This window comes from Mustelus asterias, chromosome 1 (genome assembly GCF_964213995.1).
Source record: "Mustelus asterias chromosome 1, sMusAst1.hap1.1, whole genome shotgun sequence".
NCBI classification, from domain to species: domain Eukaryota; kingdom Metazoa; phylum Chordata; class Chondrichthyes; order Carcharhiniformes; family Triakidae; genus Mustelus; species Mustelus asterias.
Window position 1 is genome coordinate 21098333 of NC_135801.1, and position 23954 is coordinate 21122286.

General features: G+C 43.1%; 1 protein-coding gene across 2 annotated transcripts in view; it reads right to left on the reverse strand.

The window, feature by feature from the left end:
• sclt1 (sodium channel and clathrin linker 1) overlaps positions 1-23954 on the reverse strand; it is a 101704-nt gene that overhangs the window by 13629 nt on the left and 64121 nt on the right. For both annotated transcript variants that reach the window (XM_078210322.1, XM_078210328.1), the window contains exons 18-20: positions 23330-23522; positions 16151-16347; positions 12976-13054 (exon numbers count right to left, since the gene is read on the reverse strand). In XM_078210322.1, the coding sequence (XP_078066448.1) occupies positions 12976-13054; positions 16151-16347; positions 23330-23522 (469 nt within the window). The remainder of the gene's footprint in view (positions 1-12975; positions 13055-16150; positions 16348-23329; positions 23523-23954) is intronic.

Consider the following 23954-nt stretch of genomic DNA (forward strand, 5'->3'; position numbering starts at 1 on the left):
GGGAGGAGTTCGTTAGGTGTGTTCAGGAGGGTTTCCTGACACACCATGTGGACAAGCCTACAAGAGGAGAGGCTGTACTTGATCTGATACTGACCAATGAACCTGGACAGGTGTCAGATCTCTCAGTGGGAGAGCATCTTGGGGATAGCGATCATAACACTATCTCCTTTATGTTTGCATTGGAAAAAGAGAGGATCAGGCAAGTCAGGAAAGCGTTTATATGGAGTAAGGGGAAATATGAAGACATAAGGCAGCAAATTGGAGGAGTAAATTGGAAGGAAGTATTCTCAGGGAAATGTACTGAAGAGAGGTGGCAGCTTTTCAAGGAATGTCTGTCTAGAGTTCTACAGGACAACGTTCCGAGCAGACAGGGAGAGGTATTGGTAGGTTAAAGGAACCGTGGTGCACGAAAGCTGTGCGGGACCTAGTCGAGAAGAAAAGGAAAGTTTACAAAAGGTTCAAAGAGCATGGCGAAGATAGGGATCTAGATGAGTATACGGCTTGTAGAAGGAAATTAGAAGAGCCAGATGGGGCCACGAGAAGGCCTTGGCAGGTAGGATTAAGGAGAACCCTACGGCATTCTATAAATATGTGAAAAGTAAAAGGATGAGACGTGAAGGAATGGGGCCTATAAAAGGTGAAGGCGGGTAAGTCTGTACGGAAATGGCAGAGGTGCTTAATGAGTATTTTGCCTCGGTTTTCACAGAGGAAAAGGACCTGGGTGGATGTACTGCGGGCTTGCGGTGGACTGAAAAGATTGAGTATGTGGAATTTAACAGGTTGTGCGGGAATCTTTGAATGGCATCAAGATAGATAAGTCGTCGGGTCCGGATGGGATGTACCCCAGGTTACTGTGGGAGGCGAGGGAAGAGATTGCAGAGCCTCTGGCGCTGATCTTTGCATCGTCGATGGAGACGGGAGAGGTGCCGGAGGATTGCAGATGTGGTTCCTATTTTCAAGGGGAATAGGGATAGCCCAGGAAATTACCGACCGATGACTCTAACCTCAGTAGTTGGGAAGCTGATGGAGCAGATCCTGAGGGACAAGATTTATGAGCAATTAGAGAGGTTTAGTATGCTCAAGAATACTCAGCATGGCTTTGTCAAAGGCAGATTGTGCCTTACGAGCCTGGTGGAGTTCTTCGAAAATGTGACTAAACACATTGACGAAGGGAAAGCGGTAGATGTGGTTTATATGGATTTTAGCAAGGCGTTCGATAAGGTTCCCCATGCAAGGCTGCTAGAAAAAGAGAGAGGGCATGGGATCCAAGGTGCTGCTGCTCTGTGGATCCAGAACTGGCTTGCCTAAAGGAGGCAGAGAGTGTGTATAGATGGGTCTTTTTCTAAATGGAGGTCGGTCACTAGTGGTGTGCCCCAGGGATCTGTTCTGGGACCCTTGCTGTTTGTCATTTTCATAAATGACCTGGAAGAGGAAGTGGAGGGATGGGTTGGTAAGTTTGCCAACGACACAAAGGTTGGTGGGGTTGTGGGTAGCCTGGAGGGATGTCAGAAGTTAAAGAGGGACATAGATAGGATGCAAGACTGGGCAGAGAAGTGGCAGATGGACTTCAACCCAGATAAATGCGTAGTGGTCCATTTTGGCAGGTCAAATGGGATGAAGGAGTACAATATAAAGGGAAAGACTCTTAGTACTGTAGAGGATCAGAAGGACCTTGGGGTCCAGGTCCATAGGACTCTAAAATTGGCCCCGCAGGTGGAGGAGGTGGTTAAGAAGGCGTATTGTGTGTTGGCCTTTATCAATCGAGGGATTGAGTTTAGGAGTCCGGGGATAATGATGCAGCTATATAAGACCCTCGTCAGACCCCACTTGGAGTACTGTGCTCAGTTCTGGTCGCCTCATTACAGGAAGGATGTGGAAATGATTGAAAGGGTGCAGAGGAGATTTACAAGGATGTTGCCTGGATTGAGTGGCATGCCTTATGAGGATAGGCTGAGGGAGCTCGGTCTTTTCTCCTTGGAGAGACGTAGGATGAGAGGAGACCTAATAGAGGTATAGAAGATGTTGAGAGGCATAGATCGGGTGGCCTCTGAGGCTTTCCCCAGGGTGGAAATGGCTGCTACGAGAGGACACAGGGTTTAAGGTGCTGGGGGGTAGGTACAGGGGATGGTGGGCGAGTGGAATCGGCTGCTGTCAGTGGTGGTGGAGGCAAACTCAATAGAGTCTTTTAAGAGACTCCTGGATGAGTACATGGGACTTAATAGGATGGAGGGTTATAGGTAGGCCTAGAAGGTAGGGATATGTTCGGCACAACTTGTGGGGCCGAAGGGCCTGTTTGTGGTGTAGTTTTTCTACGTTTCTATGCCAAGTTGTCATACAGAGAGGATGTGGGGATGGGAGGTTTCTTTGTTTAATTTATATCCATGTTTGCTGACAAAAGCAAACAGTTTAGTTTGGGGAACAGAAAGAGGCAGGTGTAGCTTTGCTTTGTAGTAGACTGCATCTCACCAGAATGAGGGAACTGATATAGATAATGTTAGGCCTGCATTTCAAGCTGAGAAAATACTAATGTCATTGTTCACCCCACTGCATGTGGGTGAGGCTCTCAGTTTGGATTTTGTAAGGGAGAAGCAGCTAGAAGATTTCTCTAGTTTTCAGCCAGTGGAAGAAATCTACAGTGGTCCTCACACAGCCTTGTGGCAGAAAGCAGCCAGCAAAGTTAGCTTGGAAAACTGTGGGAAGGCAGTTGAATATCTGCCAGCAATTTGAACAAAGTGCTGAGTCATCAACAATTGGGGGGGCGGGGGGGGGGGTCTGTAAAGGAAAAGTGAGGGGTCACCTAGCCAAAAAAGCTAAATGGAAAGAACCCCACAGATTGTGACCTTGGAGGATAGCTGGAACACCCAGCAGAATTTAAGTGAACCCAGGAGTAGAGTGGCATATTTTTAGGTTAGCCCCAGGAAAAGTGAATGAAACTTCAAAATTTTGCAAGGTAAGGGAATTCTGTGGGGAGTAATAAATAGAACAGGCTTTATAGCACAAGTCTTTGTAATTTATAGTGTTACATTAGCGGTGCTTGCTTTGTTTATTTTTCCTTTATACAAAAAAGACTATTGCATGAAAGCTTGTGGGGTAATTTTGTTAGTTAATTGCTGGGTGTTTGGATTTCTTCTTTAAATGCCAACAGTCCCCAACATATCATGTCATGATGCAAAAACGGCTTTATTTCCAGTGACGATACTTGCTAAAGTTGATCATGAGGAAGGGGAAAAACTAAGTGCATTATGAAGCTAAGCTTCAACACACTCTTTCAGTTTGCAAGATTATATTAATGTTAAGAATTTTACAGATGAATTATCTTAATTGCTTTGTGATGTCAAATGCATTCTGTGTAGTGAAGCAAGAAGTTACAGAAAAGTATCCTATTCCTTTTTCTGAACACACGCATGGCTTACAGTACACCCATTTCCAAAAGGAACATTTTACAAATTGCTGATCAAATGTACCGAGAAATTTTAATTGACTTAATGAGACAAATTAGTATACAACTATAGACAAGTTTACAGATTGGGACATGGACTGAACATTTTTGAATAGAGTGCAGACACAGAAGATAAATTAGCTAAAGTTTAATTAGTTTTCACCAGTATTAGTTGATATTGCAAAGCGTGCTATTTAGCTATAATACAGCAGACCATCTCATGCAGGCAAGGGAGAAATGCAATTATTCTGTGGCCCACTTTTTGAACTGGCATTCCATAAAACATCACTAGCGACTTGTCCTGGAAAGAGACTTAATCCAATGGTCACAAGTTATACTCTTATAGAATGGGTACGACTCAATTTCATAACTGATCTAGTTCAGTCTAAGAAGCAAGAACTGCCATCAATGGAACCAGACAACTAGGAAAGGGAAACAGTGAAAAAGCTCAGCAGAAGCCAAACAGTGTTATCACTTTGCAGCAAGTGTAAAATATGGGAATGCCATGCTGAATGTGAAAATATTGCCCTGTGTTACATGATAAATGCTGCATAAGCACTTACACACACACACACACACTGCAGAAAAAGTTATTTGCACAATGTTAATGTTATCAGACATTAAAAAAATGCAATTGTTTGTATCAAAGAAACACACTGAAGTGATAATACCAAAGCAGACTATTAATCTCAACCAGTCCATGGTGGTGTTTATTTTCTTGTTCAGTAAATAAGAAATTATACTTTGCTAACCTGTATCCCTTTATTTTGCTCACCCTTCATCGACATAGCGAACTGAATCTTGAATGTTGACATACGCCGAATTCTCCCATGGCCCCATCGGAAGGCTCAAAGGCAGGAGGGGGTGAGAATTTGGCGCGAGTCCAAAAATTGGTTTCATGCTGCTGTGAATTTCCCCCAGGACCTTCCAATGGGGCCCACCATTGCAGATTGGAAAATCCACCGGAGACCCACATAAAACTGATCTGCATCCCACTAATAGAATGACGATGAAGGCCCAATCGGAATCTTTCACCCAGGCCCGATTCTCCATGACACCAGCAGGAAAGCACGCCGGTCCAGAACATTTCTGAAATAATGTGGCAAGCAGGAGTTGAGACTCACCTGAACAATGCCCAGGGCCGCCTCCAGTGTTCAGAATAGAGGCTGCCAGCGACCTTGGACACTACAGCAGTGGGTGGGAGAGAATCACAGGTGAATCTTCCTGATTCAGTGTCATCGAGGTCCATCTTCTAGCCTCAGAATACTCCCGGAGATTCATCTTCTTTTGCAGGATGATCACCTTCGTTCTTCAATTGTGGGTTAATGACGTTGGTGCCTTTTCAATATGGCACCCAGATATGTTGGTGGAACTTGCACCATTATGCCTGCCCCGCCATGGAATATGGTGTCAAACCCCTGGGCACATAATTAAGGAGGTCGGGGCTGGATGATATGGCAAGGTTTACTGCTGGCCTCTGCAGCAGGAACCAGATCACATTCCCAACCTCACCGAGAGATTTAGTCCCAGCTGGGAGAATTCCACCCATAGTTTCAATCTCAATCACTAACAATTGAAATTTCAGTGTCTCAAATTTCAGTGGAAAGAAGTTTCTCCTGTTTTTATTACCATACAGGAGAAGCAGTCTGCTGTCTATGCTACCCCATCCTTCCATCATTTTAGCACTTTTAGCATTTTTAGCATATTGCCCTGCAATCTGTATTGAACAAAGAACAGTACAGCACAGGAAACAGGCCCTTCGGCCCTCCAAGCCTGTGCCGCTCCTTGGTCCAACTAGACCAATCGTTTGTATCCCTCCATTCCCAGGCTGCTCATGTGACTATCCAGGTAAGTCTTAAACGATGTCAGCGTGCCTGCCTCCACCACCCTACTTGGCAGCGCATTCCAGGCCCCCACCACCCTCTGTGTAAAAAATTGTTGAAGTAAAAGGATCCAACTCTTCATACATCTGTCTTGGTATTTTTACTTTCTTACACTAGACAACATCCTAGTGAACCAAAGTTATTGATTCAAAGCATTGAGCCTAAGACTGCACACAGAGGTCTTGAGATTTTACATGGGCTCACTATTTCCTCTTGGATTTTGTATTCTATATCTTCTGCAATAGAATGTGTAATTCTACTAGCTTTTTCATATAGCTACCAGAGTTGCTGTCTCTAACAGTCTGTAAACCTGTATCCTCAAGTCCCTCTACTCTCCCACTTCTATTCAAAATATAATTGTCACTGTTAATCTTTTTACCTAAATGCATCACATCATGTTAGAATTAAGAGGTTTATATGTTTTGGGAATATGACTTTAATTTAAGGTAAAATGAAGGGGGTCAGGGAACCTGTTCTGAAGTCTGACCAACAGCAAGTCTCTGGGTGGAATGACTGTGCAAGTGAGGGTGGGGTTAGGGGCAAGAGAGCAAATTGTTTTACTGGGAAAAAAGTGCAAGATGTTTACATTTGGAGACAATGGCAGCAGCCTGTGTGCTAACAGCGGATAGACCGCAAGTCCCCAAAGTCCTGGAAAAACTGTCCATTATTTCCAAGACAATAGAAAGTTGGGGTCTCAATGATAGTTAGTCAACATACTTTTCTGGATACATGCGCTAAATTTCACATCGACATAGAGATAGGAAGGGTTTCTACGATATCCCTGAAAACTCTCAGACAAAGATAAATCTGACAGGATCTGGGAGCGAGAGAGAGCAGATAGAGGTCAAACATTTCTGTGGTTCACCACAGAGGAGTGTGGATGAGAGCTCGCTTTCAGTTTGGAAAGACTAAATGAGGAGTGAAAATGAGGCTGGAAGTTTTGCCTGGTTTTAATTATATAGTCTCCAGGAAAACTCACATTGTGAAAGACAGTTCTGGAGTTAAATTTTTCAGGCTGGGAAAGGAAAAGATCAGAAGTAAACCATTGGGAGCCAAGGACCATTTTGGACTGGTTCTGGGAGAACGGAATGTTTACTTAAAGGAAACTGCAACATATACTGATAGTAGATTTTATTTTGGTTATATTAAAAGTTCTGTCCGCAGTTTAAGGTACAAGCTGCCTGCAAAAATAGTTTTAGTCTGTTAGAATGAACATCTTAAAACATGAAATCCTGTTCTGTCATCCATTCTGACTCCCCAAAACATGTTTATCACCTACAAGGCACAAGTCAGGAGTGCGACGGAAGACTCTCCACTTGTTTGGATGAGTGCAGCTCCAATAACACTCAAGAAGCTTGACATTATCCAGGAAAAAGCAGTCAGTTTGATTCACAATACATCCACAAACATTCACTCCCTCCACTAATGACCCAAGATGCACTATAGGAACTCACCAAAGGCTCCTTTGGCAGCAACTTCCAAACCCACGACCACTATCATCTGGAAGGACAAGGGCAGCAGACACATGGGAAGACCACCACCTGCAAGATCCCCTCCAAGCCACACAGCATCCTGACTTGGAACTCGATCACTGTCCCTTCATGTCACTGGTTCCAAATCCTCTCTAACAGCAATGTGGGTACACCTCCGGGGCTGCAGTGGTTCAAGAACGTAGCTCATGATCATCTTCTCAAGGGCAATTGGGGATGAGCTATAAATGCTGGCCTTGCCAGCAATGCCCATTCCCCCAAATGAATTTTTTTTTTAAGTTAACTGGAAGTTCAAATTTCTTTTAAAAATGAATTAGTCACAACAGAGATCATAAAATCAGAGGCTCTTTGTGGGATCTCAAATCTATCGGTTGAGACAAGTACACTGGGTTTGGACAGTCTAAATAAATAAGATATCACAGTGACTTTTGCCATATTTATTGCAAAGTTAAAATGGCTATGTCTATTGCTGAAAATTATCTTGAAAGAAACGATTGGCCTTTGAATGGCTTCCAACAGTTAACAAAATTAATTTAAAAGCAGTGGCAGAAAGGTTAGAAATAAATTTAAAAGTAGGTGCTGGGAGGTTAGAAATAATTGAAATATTGGCTCAAGACTTGAACCTTGAGGAAAAATGTCATCCATCCAGATAAAACACAAGTTGGGTTGGCTAGAGTTCCGTTGCGAATGATGTAACTTGAATTTGAAAAAGAAATGGAAAAAAATTCAGTGAGAAAGGAAGAGGAATGAAAAATCTTGAACTGGAAAAAGAGAAAGAATGAGAAAAAGAAAAGGAAATGCAAAAACGTGAAATAGAATTGCAAAGAGCAAGAGAAAGGAAAAATATTGAATTGCAAAGAGAGAGAAGCTAGGAAATTTGAACCGGACAAAAAAGCCTTCAATTAAGCGAACAAGCAGATTTGATGATGGGCCAGATTGATGTCCTGATTCTGATTTGGCAACGAATATTCATTTTGTGCCTAAAATCAGTGAGGCAGGATTTGAAATTCATTCTGTCTTCTGAGAAAATTGCTACCAAATTAAACGGGCCAAAATAAACTTGTACAATTTTACTATAAAGTCAACTTACACTAAAGCTTTATTTACCCACCTACCATGTCTGTTTTCACCTCAAGGAAATCCATGACGTTTGCCAAGCTAGTTTGTCTCCACTTAAATCTGGGCTGGCTACTTCCATTTTCTACTTAGAGATAAGTGGTAATTCCACCCATAATTAGAGACTCTAAAATTACCTCCAACACAAATGTTGAGATAACTGGACTGTAATTAACTAAATTAGATCGGTCTTTCTTTTGGAAAAAAAGATACTACATTGGCTGTTCTCGGCATACATCCACAATCAATAACACCCTACTATCTAATTCCTTGGGCTTCAGCAATTTCTTGCCTCTTCTCTCAGAATCCTGGATGTATTCCTTCAAGGTGCTGACGGCTGGATTTTTCTTTAGCACAATTAATTTATCCAAGATGTTCCTTTGACCCAGCATAATATTATTCACCTTGCTTTCAACCATTTCTGGATTCTCCTTCTCTCCAAACCTTTTGGCTAGAATCTTCGCATCCCGCCGCAGTTATAGATAGATAGAATAGAGAATCTGTTTTATAGAATCCCTACAATGCAGAAAGAGGCCATTTGGCCCATCGAGCCTGCACTGACAATGATTCCACCCAGGCCCTGTCCCCGTAACCCCACGTATTTACCCTGCTAGTCACCCTGGCACTACTAGGCAATTTAGTATGGCCAATCAACCTAATCTGCATATCTTTGGAGTGTGTGGTTGGGGGGGGGGGCGGGGGGGAGAAAATCGGAGCATCTGGAGGAAACCCACACAGACACGGGGAGAACATGCAAACTCCACACAGTGACCCGAGGCCTTAATCGAACCCGGGTCCCTGGCGCCGAGAGGCAGCGGTGCTAACCACTGTGCCACCCATTAATGGAGATTTGGCTGGACGTCAAGTTGTCCGACCTCACTGCAGCGGGAGCATGGCCTGAACGCGTGTTAAGATCGCGCCCTTTATAAGGCTTGATGCAAACTATTAAATGCCTCAGCCTTATTTTAATTACCATCAACAAATTGACAATGTTTTTCATTGGATAAAATAGATTCAGGAATTAGTTAAGATTGTGTCAAGAAAACATAAGATATTGTAATATTTTTCTGCTGGTAATTTTTTAAAAAGAACAGTTGGGAATGTGAGAGGGGTAATTGAAGCAAAGACAGAGTGATTGTGAGAATTACTCATGGGTTTGATGCAATAACGTGCCTTGAAGTGCTTCAAACAGATGTTTACAGGAGGTAATTTAGTAAGGACGTTTAGAAAACAGGAGATTTGACTGGGTTGCTGTGGTTCAAAGGAGAAGTTATGCAGAGTGTAAAAGAAAGTTGTAATGGGTAAAAATATGGATAGCGTGAGCTTACTTTTCTTATAAATTCTAAAAGCTAAAATAAAGTTAACTTAATCAATTTGGGGAGCATTTTTAAAGAGACTAGGTGAGACAAAGAAGAGATCAAAAGGAAAGAACATATTTAAGGAGATACTGAAACCAATAGGAAAGCTGTTTTAGATTTCATCAGACAGCAGGATTCACTGGTCAACTCTCAGCAAGCAGTGTGAACAAAGCCAGATCAGAAAAGCCAGCTGCTGCCAACCTCAGAGGGCACCCCAAGAGAAATTAAGGGCACTATGGGATAAAAAAAATACTGGACTTTTGTAGATTTAAAAATCTATAAGAAGTTGCTGAATAGATACGGAGAAGGTTAGATCAGAAGATTTTTTGGGCACAGTTTTAAAGTATTGGGACCGTGTAAAAATACTGTGGTTTTTAAGTCAATTCTATTGCCTTTCCATTTTTTAATAAACATTTACTTTCCTGTAAAACCATCACAAGTAGTCAGGGACATAATTTCTGGATTTCAAAACCTCTCATTCTATACAAATTGCAAAGAAAACATGTGAGGCAGTTGTTTCAAGTTTCCCTTCGACGACTTGAGTAGCTCAGCATTTACCAACAGCTGTGCCTTAACAATGTGGTATAAAAGTCCGTTTCAGGACAAAAGCAAATTACTGCGGATGCTGGAATCTGAAATCAAAAGAGAAAATGCTGGAAAATCTCAGCGGATCTGGCAGCATCTGTAAGGAGAGAAAAGGACTGACGTTTCGAGTCCAGATGACCCTTTGTCAAAGCTCAGGACAGTTCTTCATCATGTTCTGGAGTTAAACAAAGGTAATTACATAGATAGGACGATAGATTTGACCCTAGTGGACTGGACAGGAAGTCTAAAAGGTAGGACAGTTGATGAGCAGTGGCAGATGTTTAAGGAGATATTCAATTCTTCACAACTAAAACATGTTTCAGAGGGGAAGAAAGATTGTAAGAGGCAGTAAAAACATCCATTGCTAAGCAAAGGAGGTTAAAGATAACAAAGACAAAAACTAAGACATAACATATTGCAAAGACCAGCGTGGGCTGAAGATTGGGAAACTTAAAGATCAAGAAAGGGTTACTAAATAAGTAGTAAAGAGAGCAAAGATAAATGATGAAAAAACCTTGCACAAAATAAAAGGATAGCATTTATTTCTACAAGTAAATAAAAAGGAAGAGCATAGCTAAAGTGAATGTTGGTCCATTGGAGGATGAGACTGGGGAGTTAATAATGGGAAATACAGAAATGGCAGAAACACAATCAGTATTTTGCCTCAGCTTTCACGGTGGAAGACAGGCAGATAGAGTTTAACGTGAATAAGTGTGAGGCTATCAATTTTGGTCGGAAAAATATAAAGGCAAATTATCTAAATGGAGAGAAACTTCAGAGTGTTTCGGGGTAGAGGGATCAGGGTATCCTCGTGCATGAACGCAGCATACAGCAGGTTATAAGGAAGGCAAATAGAATTTTGGCATTTATTACTAAAGAAAGCGTATAAAAGTAGGGACGTGTTGCTGCAACTATTCAAGACATTAGTGAGTCTGCACCTGGAGTATTGTATACAGTTTTGGTCCCCTTATTTGAGGGGGGGTGTAGTTGCATTGGAGGAAATTCAGAGGAGATTCACTAGATTGATTCCAGAGATGAGGGGTTTGCCTTATAAAGAGAGAGAGAGTTTAGAAGAATGAGAGAAGAGCTAATTGAGGTATACAGGATGTTAAAGGGGATTGACCAGGTAGATGTAGGGCAGATGCTTCCTCTTGTGGGGCAATCTAGAACAAGAGGTCATAGTTTTAGGATAAGGAGTCGCAGATTCAAAACAAATGAGGAGAAATTCCTTCTCTTAAAGAGCTGTGAATCTGTGGAATTCACCACCCCAGATTGTGGTGAATGCCGGGACACTGAGTAAATTTAAGGGAGAGATAGACAGATTTTTAATTAGTAATGGATTGAAGGGTTATGGGGATCGGGCAGGAAAGTGGAGCTGTGGCAGAGATGAGATCAACCGTACTGCTCGTACTGAAATGGGGGAACAGGCTCGAGGGGTTGAATTGCCTATTCCTGCTCCTAGTTCCTATGTGAAGGGAAAAGATAATGCATATCAATTGTTCTGCGGTGAATTGAAGTTGGTTATTAACGTTTGAAGCACTACTTCAGCTGGCCAACAGTTCCCATGGGTAAGATTTAAAGTCCTATACCGTTGGTTTTACTTTATCCAGCCCCAATCGCCACTCACCATCAACCTTTCGCCACCATCCAGCTTCAAGCCGTTTTTAGACCCCAGTGATTTAGGTCTGAGACTGAAATATTAAGTTCATTACATGCTAGCTGAAGTATCAGTTCAAGAATCAGTCAATTCGGATTAAAAAGAATGGAAAGTTCCAGTACTTTAGGAATCAAGTGCAGAGTTCCTTCTGTTTAGTACTCAGACAGAATCAAGTTAAATAAATCAGAACAAATGTCTATTTGGCTTAAAATAATCTGTTGAACATTTGCACGGTCAAACAATGTTCGAAAGTTTGTTCTGATGAAGGGTCAGCAACCCGAAACATTGGCCAGAATCTTACTACCACCCCCGCCACAGGAATCCGAGCGTGAGAGGGGCAGACAATGGGAAGGTCCATTTACCTCGGGCAGGATTTTACAGTTTCAGGATGAGGGAGGCTGTAAAATCCTGCCCATTGATCTAGGTTCTCTCAATAGATGCTGCCTAAACTGCCGAGTATTTTCTGCTTCTTATTTTTGAAGAATTTTTAAATCCTGTTTTACACCACCAGGTTGAGATCTAATGTCAGCAGTTTGGATATCCATCTTGTATCAGAGTCAATCTGTGCCATGTGGACATATGAATAAAAATTACAGTTCAGCTTCAGATCTCAGCTGTATATTTTTTCATACTTTTCAACTGTAAATGATAATTCAGTATTGAATTATATTCTATATTTAAATATACATGCATATAAATTTATACTTATATTTTCAATGCTAGGTACAAACCAAGGAATAAGGGTACAGTTAGTAAAGAAATTTATCATACATCAAAATAGATTATAAATAGAACAGAACATTACAGCGCAGTACAAGCCCTTCAGCCCTCGATGTTGCGCCGAACAGCAAAACCAATCTAAAGCCCACCTAACCTACACTATTCCAATATCATCCATATGTTTATCCAATGACCATTTAAATGCCCTTAATGCTGGCGAGTTCACTACTGCTGCAAGCAGGGCATCCCACGCCCTTACTACTCTCTGAATGAAGAACCTACCTCTAACATCTGTCCTATATCTATCACTCCTCAATTTAAAGCTATGTGCTAGCTACCACCATCCGAGGAAAAAGGCTCTCACTATCCACCTTACTTAATCCTCTGATCATCTTGTATGCCTCTATTAAGTCACCTCTTAACCTTCTTCTCTCCAACGAAAACAACCTCAAGTCCCTCAGCCTTTCCTCATAAGACCTTCCCACCATACCAGGCAACATCCTAGAAAATCTCCTCTGCACCCTTTCCAATGCTTCCACATCCTTCCCATAATGCGGCGACCAGAACTGTACGCAATACTCCAAGTGCGGCTGCACCAGAGTTTTGTACATGTTTCCTATAGTTCAGAAATGCAATTGCTATTTCTAACTTTTAACAGTACAACACCACCACAAAATATACTACAGGTTAGATCTACAATTGAGACCAAAGTGGGCAATTATCTCACCTCTGTTATTTTCTCACGTGCAATCTCCAGCTGAGAAACCAACTCCTGGGTGTGTTGTTTGTGTCGGCTTAGTTCGGCCCTGTGAGCAAGGAGGAAGAAAGACTGAAATAGGGCTTCATTTGGCAATTATTTATTTCAGGTAAGTAAGTGGCTGTTCCCAGCATGTTCGTATGACTGTTTGGGGTTGCAATGAATATTACACACAATACTTGGAAAGAGCAAGTTAGAAGCATTAACGCATGTTTTAACTTTCACAGATAAACAGAAAGGGGAAAAAAAACAACCATATGGCTGGGGAACATTTTTTGTTTCCAGCAGATGTAATTCATCATCAGTAAAGTAAAGCTCAAACTTCTAGTTACTTTAGTATTCCAGTGAGTTCTTTATTTTACTGGAAAGGAATTAATGCCAAAGATTTTTCAACAAAACTAAACTTCAACCTGAAACTCAGTTAAAATTTTAAAAAAGACATGAATGCTATGTTTCCCAATACAGTTCCATTGTAAAAAGTGTAAAAGAAAGCTTTGTAAAATTGGAGAACTTGGGCTTTAATTAAATAGAGGCAATGGGTGTCTTGTCTCCCGTTTGGGGAGCCTGTGACTTCCGTGTTGCCTCTTTCAGGGAAGGTCCACCCAGTTGTGCCATTCAGGCCCTGAACTGAACAGTGAGCCTTCCCCACAATCAAGGAAAATTACACCTGCTGAGAGCTGCCAGCCTTTGGCAGCACCACCAGGGAGGCAATAGCTGCTACCGGTATGACGCCCACCTGAGGTCTAGGATTGTCACAGGATCCCAGGCCACTGGTGGGAGGGGGATTGGTGTGGGTGAGGCAGGTTGACAGCAAGGGCAGGTGGTTGGCTCCCAATGGCTTTCCTCATTCTCAATGCTGGGTCCCTCAATCAGGCACTGAGCGTCTTTACAAGGAAGCTGGAAGCATGTAAACTAACACACCAGGGTTTGCTCGTCGTGCACCCTGCCCACCACTGGGATAATACTAGTGGCGGCAGGATGAGTCCCTTAAGTGAGCATAAATTGTCCACTTAAGGACCTCGATAGGCAGTGGGGCACGAAGGCTGTCCACGATCCTCCTCACCCTGGCTTTAATCGGGGTGGAGATAGGATGGTGGTGTGGTCTCCACTTGCTGTCCTCCCACTCAATTAAATGCCACCCCCATCAAACTCAACATGGAAGGATGGCACCACTATAGTGGAGATGGGTTTTGAGGTGGGACCAGGAACAAAATTAGGAAATCTCATGAGGGGGCAGCTCCCTGGCATTTTCTTGCCTTAGAGAGGTCTTACTGGAAAGCAGGGTCTGTCAGGCACTGACTACATGCCCAGCAGTTATGGTCCAGAAAGCTGGGAGGTCAGCAAAACCTCTTAATTCCTCTCTCCCCTGGAGCTGTGGGTGCCAGAGGGCTACAGCCACAAGCCATCCCATAGAGGGGCTTCCCTTTCACACAGATGGCCTGGCACCTGTGGCCATGCACAGTTTTGCCATTTTTTGAAGGCTTCAGAGGGTATCACAAAATCTCTCAGTTGTAACTGCAGTGCCCACCTCTCCCAGTGGGACAACAATCCACCCATAGCCTCAGGCACTCTGAACGGCCCTCCCACCTGCCTGTCAAACCTAATTGGATGGGGCTCCTAGTGACAGCCTGTTAATTGGTCACCTCCAGGAAGATTGCGCATCCAGACAGGAATTGGACACCACTGGGATTGGGACTCATATAGTCTAAGCAGAGAGGATTCCACTCATATAATCTCAATCTAAAGTGCACTTAAGCAAGGGATCTGCTCATAGTCCTTCTAACTAGGAGACTAAATCAGAATTATTTACTAGAGTTCCAATTTGATAATGTTATGATTGCATGCTATTATATTTGACAAAAACATTTATGGGTTTTAATACAATATTGAGGTTATATTCCACACAGGAAGCAAGATCCTATTTAGATGGAAGTATGACAAAACTGAGTGAACTGTGCAAACTATACCAAATTAAGAGGCATACCAAACTGTGAGGAAGAAGCATGTGAACAGAGTGTGAAGATAGGTAATAAATTCCGTTCAAAACAATGTGATGTAGCAAATTTTGAAAAAGAGAAGTGAACAGTAAGATACTTCAGTGTGCTGGATCAGAAACATTTAAGAGCTCAGTTACAGAGATTTATCAAAGTGATAGTACAGATGAAAAGGCCAAAAACGTGATTCTATTTAATGCAAGGACATTGAATATAAAAGCGAAATAACTATTGAATTTGTAAGAAGTTGTTGGTTATGTAACAGCTGGAGTATTGCATAGAGGGCACTGCATTAGAAAAATATTGGGAGTTATGGAAAAGTACAGTTGACAGGTCGGCACAATGGTTAGCTCTGCTGCCTCACAGCACCAGGGAACCAGGTTCAATTCTGGCCTTGGGTGACTGTATGGAGTTTACATGTTTCTTCCGGGTGCTCTGGTTTCTTCCCACAGTCCAATGTGCAGGTTCAGTTGATTGGCCATGCTAAATTGCCACGAGTGTCCCAAGTTGTGTATGTTAGGGGGATTAGCGGAGTAAATACTTGGGGTTATGTGGATAGGGTCTGGATGGGATGCTCCATTGGATAGACAGTGCAGATTCAATGGGCCAAATGGCCTACTTCTGCACTGTAGGGATTCTATGAATTACAGTTATGGTTTGATAATTGGGACTTTTTTCGGTGGGAACAAAGATTTTCAAAATGGAAAAATTATTTCCACAAGTTGGAGAAATGACAAATTTAGGATTACAAGACAAGTATTTTTTTCTCCATAAAAATTAGTTATAGAATTAAATGTGTATATTTATCATTTTATTTGGTTACTGTAAAACATGTTGCTGGTGCTGGGCACCGTATTAGTATGAAGGTGAAGGGCATGGGCATAGATCAAAGCATGGGGTGTTGCAGCTGTGAGCCCACTTGTGCCATCTGCATGAGCAGCCAAGTTCAGCCACTGGATCACAAATGGTCAAGCGTGGGTTTAAAAATTAATTAGATGACGAGAGGGCGGCATGGGCAGATCACACAAGGCCTGCATTCTACACATTGACAGGATATTTTTGGTGGACCTCTTGAACCCGTCTCATGGATGGCGGTGGGATTGCAGACCCCCAGTTGAAAACCATTACTCCTCACAGCAGAGTTCACTTACCTCCGCTTGTTTTCTTTAGCCTCAAAGGCTTCAGTTAGTTTCCTGGTTTCATCCCTCCATCGACTGGTTGCTTTCTGTTGTGCCGTTAATAAACGTTTCAGCTCCATGGTTGAATTCCGACTGGTATCCTCTAGTTCTCTTAGCTGGACTTCAAATCCATGTTCCTTCAGAGAGAACTCGTGTTCCAGAGTTGCTACCTAAATCAGAGAATCACAGAATTATTACAGCACAATCGGAGGCTATTCGGCCTCTTAGGAACTGCTAACACATTTTAGTCTAATTTTGCTTGATTGGATGTCTTGTTGTGCGTGATATTCCTTTTTACATTCAAGACAAGGGCCCATTTTTCTGCCACCTTTCTCCAGTTTAAGTCAAGGAATTTTAAAAATTTTTATGTCTTCTTTCAGGGGGTGTGGGTGTCGTTGACAAGGCCAGTCGATCATCAAGGAAGAGGGACTGAGCACCTGGAAAAGCAAAGCTCAATTCATCAGTGTCAGGACGGTTTTGTGAAGGGAAAGTCTTGTTTGACAAACCTACTCGAGTTCTTTGAGGACGCAGCCAGCAAGGCAGATAATGGGGATCCTGTGGATGTTCTCTCTGGACTTCCAGAAGGAATTTAATAAGATGCCACACAAGAGGCTGATCCAGAAGGTTAGATCCCAAGGGGTTGGGGGTAGAGTAGTGGCTTGGATGGAGGATTGGCTGACTGACAGAAAGCAGAAGGCTGGCTAAATGGATTCTTCTCCAGTTGGCGATCTGTAACTAGTCGGGTCCCGCAGGGTTCAGTTCTCAGACCATAACTATTTACAATCTATATCAATGATCTACAAGCAGGGATAGAGTGTAACATAGTGAAATTTGCTGACGACGTGAAAACAGGTGGGAAAGCGGGCTGTGATGAGGAAAGAAAAAGTTTACAAATGAATATTGACAGGCTAGGGGCATGGGCCAGAATCTGGCAGATGGAGTTTAATGTGAATAAATGAGAGGTTATCCATTTTGGCCAAAAACATAAAAGGACAAATTACTATTTAAATGAGAAACAGATTCAAAAGGCATCTGTGCAGAGGAATCTGGGTGTCCTTGTGCAGAAAGTGGATATGCTGGTACAGAATGTTATAAGGAAGGCAAATTGAATCTTGGCATTTATTGCGAAGGGTCTAGAGTATAAAAGTAGAGAGGTGTTGTTATAATTGTATCGGATATTGGCGAGACCACATTTGGATTACTGTGTTCAGTTTTGGGTCACCTTCCTGAGGAAGGATGTGGTGCCACTGGAGGCGGTTCAGAAGAGATTCACGAGACTGATTCAAGTTTTGAAGGGGCTGTCACGTGAGAAGCGGTTGAGTAGCTTGGACTTGTACTCACTGGAGTACAGAAGAATGAAGGGGGGGTGGGATTTGATTGGAGGTATATAAAATACTCAACAGGATTGATAAAGTAAATGTTAACCAAATGTTCCTCCCTTCTTGAACAGTCTAGGACAAGAGATCGTGGTTGTAGAGTAAGAGGGGGGGGGGGGGGGGGGGGGGGAGAAGCTGCTTCTCACAGAGGTTGTGAATCTATGGAACTCACTGCCCCAGAGTGCAGTGGCTGCAGAATCAATCGATTCAAGAAGGAGATAAGATAAATATTTGATCAAAAGTGGGATTAAGGACTATGGGGAAAAGGCAGGGAAGTGGAGTTAGGATGAGATGGAGATCAGTCATGATCATATAGAATGGCAGAGCAGGCTTGAAGGGCTGAATTGCCTGCTATCGCTCCTAATTTCTATGTTCCTATTTGCTGCCCATCGATCATTGCCCTAGAACTGAATGGCTTGCTGAACAATTTCGGGGGAAGTTAAGAGTCAATCACATTGCTGTGGGTCTGGAGTCGCACGTAGGCTAGATTAGTAAGGACAGCAGATGGTCCTTTTTAGGGAAGACAGTGGTGAACCAGATGGGGTTTTATGACAATCAACAGTGGCTTCATAGTGATTGTTAGTGAGACTTGTCTTTAATTCCAGAAATTATTAATTGAATTTTAAATTCTACCAGCTGCCATGGTGGAAATAAAACCCATGTTCCCAGAACATTATTAATACATCGCCACTAGGCCACCGTCTCTCCGGTATTGGCTTTATGCAGTGACCACATTTAATTGTGACTTAACCTGACAGTTCTATGCAAAATTTTGGGCTGGATGAGCACTGTTCAATGTGGTTCCAAATGGGGTCTGGCAAACTGGAATAGCATTAGTTGCTGATGAAAGTGAGGTCTGTCGCCTGTTGCCAGATACAGCACACCACTGTTGCACTTCCACCTGATCAAAAATTATAGAATTTATTTTTCCAGGAGGTCTCAGGAGTTCACAGCATAGAACATAGAACAGTACAGCACAGAACAGGCCCTTCAGCCCACGGTGTTGTGCTGAGCTTTATCTGAAACCAAGATCAAGCTATCCCACTCCCTATCATCCTGGTGTGCTCCATGTGCCTATCCAATAACTGCTTAAATGTCCCTAAAGTGTCTGACTCCACTATCACTGCAGGCAGTCCATTCCACACCCCAACCACTCTCTGCGTAAAGAACCTACCTCTGATATCCTTCCTATATCTCCCACCACGAACCCTATAGTTAAGCCCCCTTGTAATAGCTCCATCCACCCGAGGAAATAGTCTTTGAACGTTCACTCTATTTATCCCCTTCATCATTTTATAAACCTCTATTAAGTCTCCCCTCAGCCTCCTCCGCTCCAGAGAGAACAGCCCTAGCTCCCTCAACCTTTCCTCATAAGACCTACCCTCCAAACCAGGCAGCATCCTGGTAAATCTCCTCTGCACTCTTTCCAGCACTTCCACATCCTTCTTATAGTGAGGTGACCAGAACTGCACACAATATTCCAAATGTGGTCTCACCAAGGTCCTGTACAGTTGCAGCATAACCCCACGGCTCTTAAACTCCAACCCCCTGTTAATAAAAGCTAACACACTATAGGCCTTCTTCACAGCTCTATCCACTTGAGTGGCAACCTTTAGAGATCTGTGGATATGGACCCCAAGATCTCTCTGTTCCTCCACAGTCTTCAGGACCCTACCTTTGACCCTGTAATCCACATTTAAATTAGTCCTACCAAAATGAATCACCTCACATTTATCAGGGTTAAACTCCATTTGCCATTTTTCAGCCCAGCTTTGCATCCTATCTATGTCTCTTTGCAGCCTACAACAGCCCTCCACCTCATCCACTACTCCACCAATCTTGGTGTCATCAGCAAATTTACTGATCCACCCTTCAGCCCCCTCCTCTAAGTCATTAATAAAAATCACAAAGAGCAGAGGACTAAGCACTGATCCCTGTGGCACTCAGCTAGCAACCTGCCTCCAGTCCGAAAATTTTCCATCCACCACCACCCTCTGTCTTCGATCAGACAGCCAGTTACCTATCCAATCGGCCAACTTTCCCTCTATCCCACACCTCCTCACTTTCATCATAAGCCGACCATGGGGGACCTTATCAAACGCCTTACTAAAATCCATGTATATGACATCAACTGCCCTATCTTCATCAACACACTTAGTTACCTCCTCAAAAAATTCTATCAAATTTGTGAGGCACGACTTGCCCTTCACGAATCCGTGCTGACTATCCGGGATTAATCCGCATCTTTCTAAATGGTTGTAAATCCCATCCCTAAGGACCTTTTCCATCAATTTACCAACCACCGAAGTAAGACTAACCGGTCTATAATTACCAGGGTCATTTCTATTCCCTTTCTTAAACAGAGGAACAACATTCGCCACTCTCCAGTCCTCTGGCACCATCCCCGTGGACAGTGAGGACCCAAAGATCAAAGCCAAAGGCTCTGCAATCTCATCCCTTGCCTCCCAAAGAATCCTAGGATACATTTCATCAGGCCCAGGGGACTTATCGACCTTCAGTTTATTCAAAACTGCCAGGACATCCTCCCTCTGAACATCTATTTCCTCCAGCCTATTAGCCTGTAACACCTTCTCTTCCTCAAAAACATGGCCCCTCTCCTTGGTGAACACTGAAGAAAAGTATTCATTCATCACCTCGCCTATCTCTACTGACTCCATACACAAGTTCCCACTACTGTCCTTGACCGGCCCTAACCTCACCCTGGTCATTCTTTTATTCCTCACATAAGAGTAAAAAGCCTTGGGGTTTTCCTTGATCCGACCCGCCAAGGACTTCTCATGTCCCCTCCTAGCTCTCCTAAGCCCCTTTTTCAGCTCGTTCCTCGCTAACTTGTAACCCTCAAATCGAGCCATCTGAACCTTGTTTCCTCATCCCTACATAAGCTTCCCTCTTCCTTTTCACAAGACATTCCACCTCTTTCGTGAACCACGGTTCCCTCACTCGGCCATTTCTTCCCTGCCTGACAGGGACATACCTATCAAGGACACCCAGTATTTGTTCCTTGAAAAAGTTCCACTTTTCATTAGTGCCTTTCCCTGACAGTTTCTGTTCCCAACTTATGCCCCCTAATTCTTGCCTAATCGCATCATAATTACCTCTCCCCCAATTGTAAACCTTGCCCTGCCGTACGGCCCTTTCCCTCTCCATTGCAATAACAAAAGACACCGAATTGTGGTCACTATCTCCAAAGTGCTCTCCCACAACCAAATCTAACACTTGGCCCAGTTCATTTCCCAGTACCAAATCCAATGTGGCCTCACCTCTTGTCGGCATGCTCCTTGATACTCTCCAAGCTGAAGTAGCAGCCCTGCAGCCTCTAATGTTCCATTTCATTGGATGATCCACTTTTTATCTTGCAACATCATTCTCCTGTTATTTAAATTTAATTCACATTCCTTCCTTGTTTCAAGTGGGAGATTCTCACTCCTGCTTGCGGTGGCCAGGAAATGCAAGTCAAATGTGATTGATGGGGGACTACTTAGGTTTGGGGTCACCATCAATTCTCACCTATGAGCAGAAACTGGTGCACATAGAGCACTCGGCAGAGGAAACGCTCAAGGCCATACACACTACTTTAAAGGTACACAATTTAAAGACATGCACATATTGCTTGGAGCAGAACAAGGACATAGTGCACTATGAATAAGTTACCCATGCTGATTGGCTCAAATGTAGGGAAACCTATGAATCACAAATCCACAAAAGCTTAACCAAATTGCTTTTTTTTTCCTAAACCTAGCCATACAAGGAAATAGTAACTGCCAAAAATACTGAACAACTGAATTGCTCAACCTTTCATTTTCTATGACAAGGGAGAAAGAATTGGAGATATAGAAACATCGAAAAACTGCAGCACAAAACAGGCTCTTCGGTCCCACAAGTTGTGCTGAACATATCCCTACCTTTTAGGTCTACCTATAACCCTCCATCCTATTAAGTCCCATGTACTCATCCAGGAGTCTCTTTAAAGACCCGATTGAGTTTGCCTCCACCACCACTGACGGCAGCCGATTCCACTCACCCACCACCCTGTGTGTGAAAAACTTCCCCCAGCACCTTAAACCCATGTCCTCTCGTAGCAGCCATTTCCACCCTGGGAAAAAGCCTCAGAGTCCACCCGATCTATGCCTCTCAACATCTTATACACCTCTTTTAGGTCTCCTCTCATCCTTCGTCTCTCCAAGGAGAAAAGACCGAGCTCCCTCAGCCTATCCTCATAAGGCATGCCACTCAATCCAGGCAACATCCTTGTAAATCTCCTCTGCACCCTTTCAATCATTTCCACATCCTTCCTGTAATGAGGTGACCAGAACTGAGCACAGTACTCCAAGTGGGGTCTGACGAGGGTCTTATATAGCTACATCATTATCCCCGGACTCCTAAACTCAATCCCTCGATTGATAAAGGCCAACACACAATACGCCTTCTTAACCACCTCCTCCACCTGCGGGGCCGATTTTAGAGTCCTATGGACCTGGACCCCAAGGTCCTTCTGATCCTCTACAGTACTAAGAGTCTTTCCCTTTATATTGTACTCCTTCATGTAGACTCTGTAGACAATCCCTCCACAGCATACACCTTCTCTACAGTTGTGACACTATCCCTGATCAGCAGTGCCCCCCAACTCCACCCCCTCTCTTGCCTCCCTCCCTGTCCTTCCTGAAACATCTGAATCCCGGCACCTGGAGTATCCAGTCCTGTCCCTGAGACATCCAAGTCTCCGTAATGGCCACCACATCACACTTCCAGGCATCGATCCACGCTCTGAGCTCATCCCCTTTATTCACTATACTCCTGGCATTAAAGTAAACACATCTCAATCCTTTGGTCTGAGCTCTCCCCTTCTCTATCCCCCGTCCATCCTCCCTCTTGCACTGTCTATAACCCTTCTCTGTTTGAGAGCTAACTTCCTCACTCCCAGTCACCTCGACTCGATCCCCTTCCCCCAACCTATCTAGTTTAAACTCTCCCCAGTAGCCTTAGCCAACCTTCCCGCCAGGATATTGGTCCCCCTGGGATTCAAGTGCCACCCGTTTTGTTAGAGAGAAATAGAAATAGCAAAGAAAAGTAGGGAGAGAAAGGATAGAGAAATAAAAAAAATCAAGAGGGAGAGAGATAGATAGATCAGAGTGAAATAGGGATGGGATAAGGAGGGTGTGAAAAAGGTAGAGAGAGATAGTGTAGAAAGCGATAGCACAGAGTGACAGGAACAGACGGTGAAAAACAAAAATCGGAGTGTGAGTAAAGCAAGAAAGATAGGATAGAGAGGGAGACAGAGAGAAAGAGAGAAAGAAAGATAAAAATTAGAATAGAGAGATCGAGAAAGAAAGGAAGACTGAGGCATAGAGAGTTTATTGTACCATAAAAATTTCTAACAAGGGTATTTCAGAATTTATTTTTTGTAATGGCAACAAATTGAAGAACAAAAGTCTTGAAATAGCTTAGTGTCAAAATGCACCACATGATGCGGTACTGGTCATTACAGCAGAAACGTTGGAAGAGCCTATTTCAAGCTGGTTTCAGCTACAGTAACTGGGTGGGAGGGGTGTCGCAATTTAGCTATTTCTCCAGAACAGGAGGGAAAACATCCAAATCAAACATGTTTCCCCCTTCCCAAACTCCAAAGATTTAGGAAATATTTTCTAAAAAATTATAACGATTTAAGATCAATTTGATGCCTTGTAACGCTTTCTCCAACTTCTGATGAAGAATATATCCCCAAGACGTTTTTTCCCCTTCTTTTGTACTCTCATACCTGCTGCCTTGCTTTCCTTTGTACGTCCATACTAGCTTTCTTCAGTTCTTCCATCTCCTTACGAAGCTGCTCATTTTCTTTCTGTAATCTCAATCGCTCCTCACTGACCATGTCACAGTCGCCACGTACAGAGTCCAGAGTGCTCTGCAATTTCTGAACCATTTCTTGGCAACGGGACATTTCCTCCTCAAAACTACAAAATGAACAAAAAGTTACTATAACAGCCATAATTGTTGGTCATATTTCATGTCTATAGATACCACAGAGAATATAAATTGAAGTTCTATTTTGTCAGTGGTCATTTTTAAAACCCTTCTTTCCTGAGCCTTCAGGGTATCTGGATGCTACTCTGCCAAATGGGCCTCATGATCAAAACCAATCTTGTTCTCACCTGACACCCATACATGTACATTTCAAAAAGGATCAACAGGATAGTGCTCAGAATTGGGAACCTGATTAAATTTCTCCTTTATATTCTTCCACATACAATTGCATAGAATATGCAGTACAGAAAGAGGCCATAAGACCCAACTAGTCTGTGCTGGTTATTACACTCAACATGGATCTCCTATTCCATCTACCAAGATACTTTAATGCAGAAATATCCAGTTCTGGTCACCACACT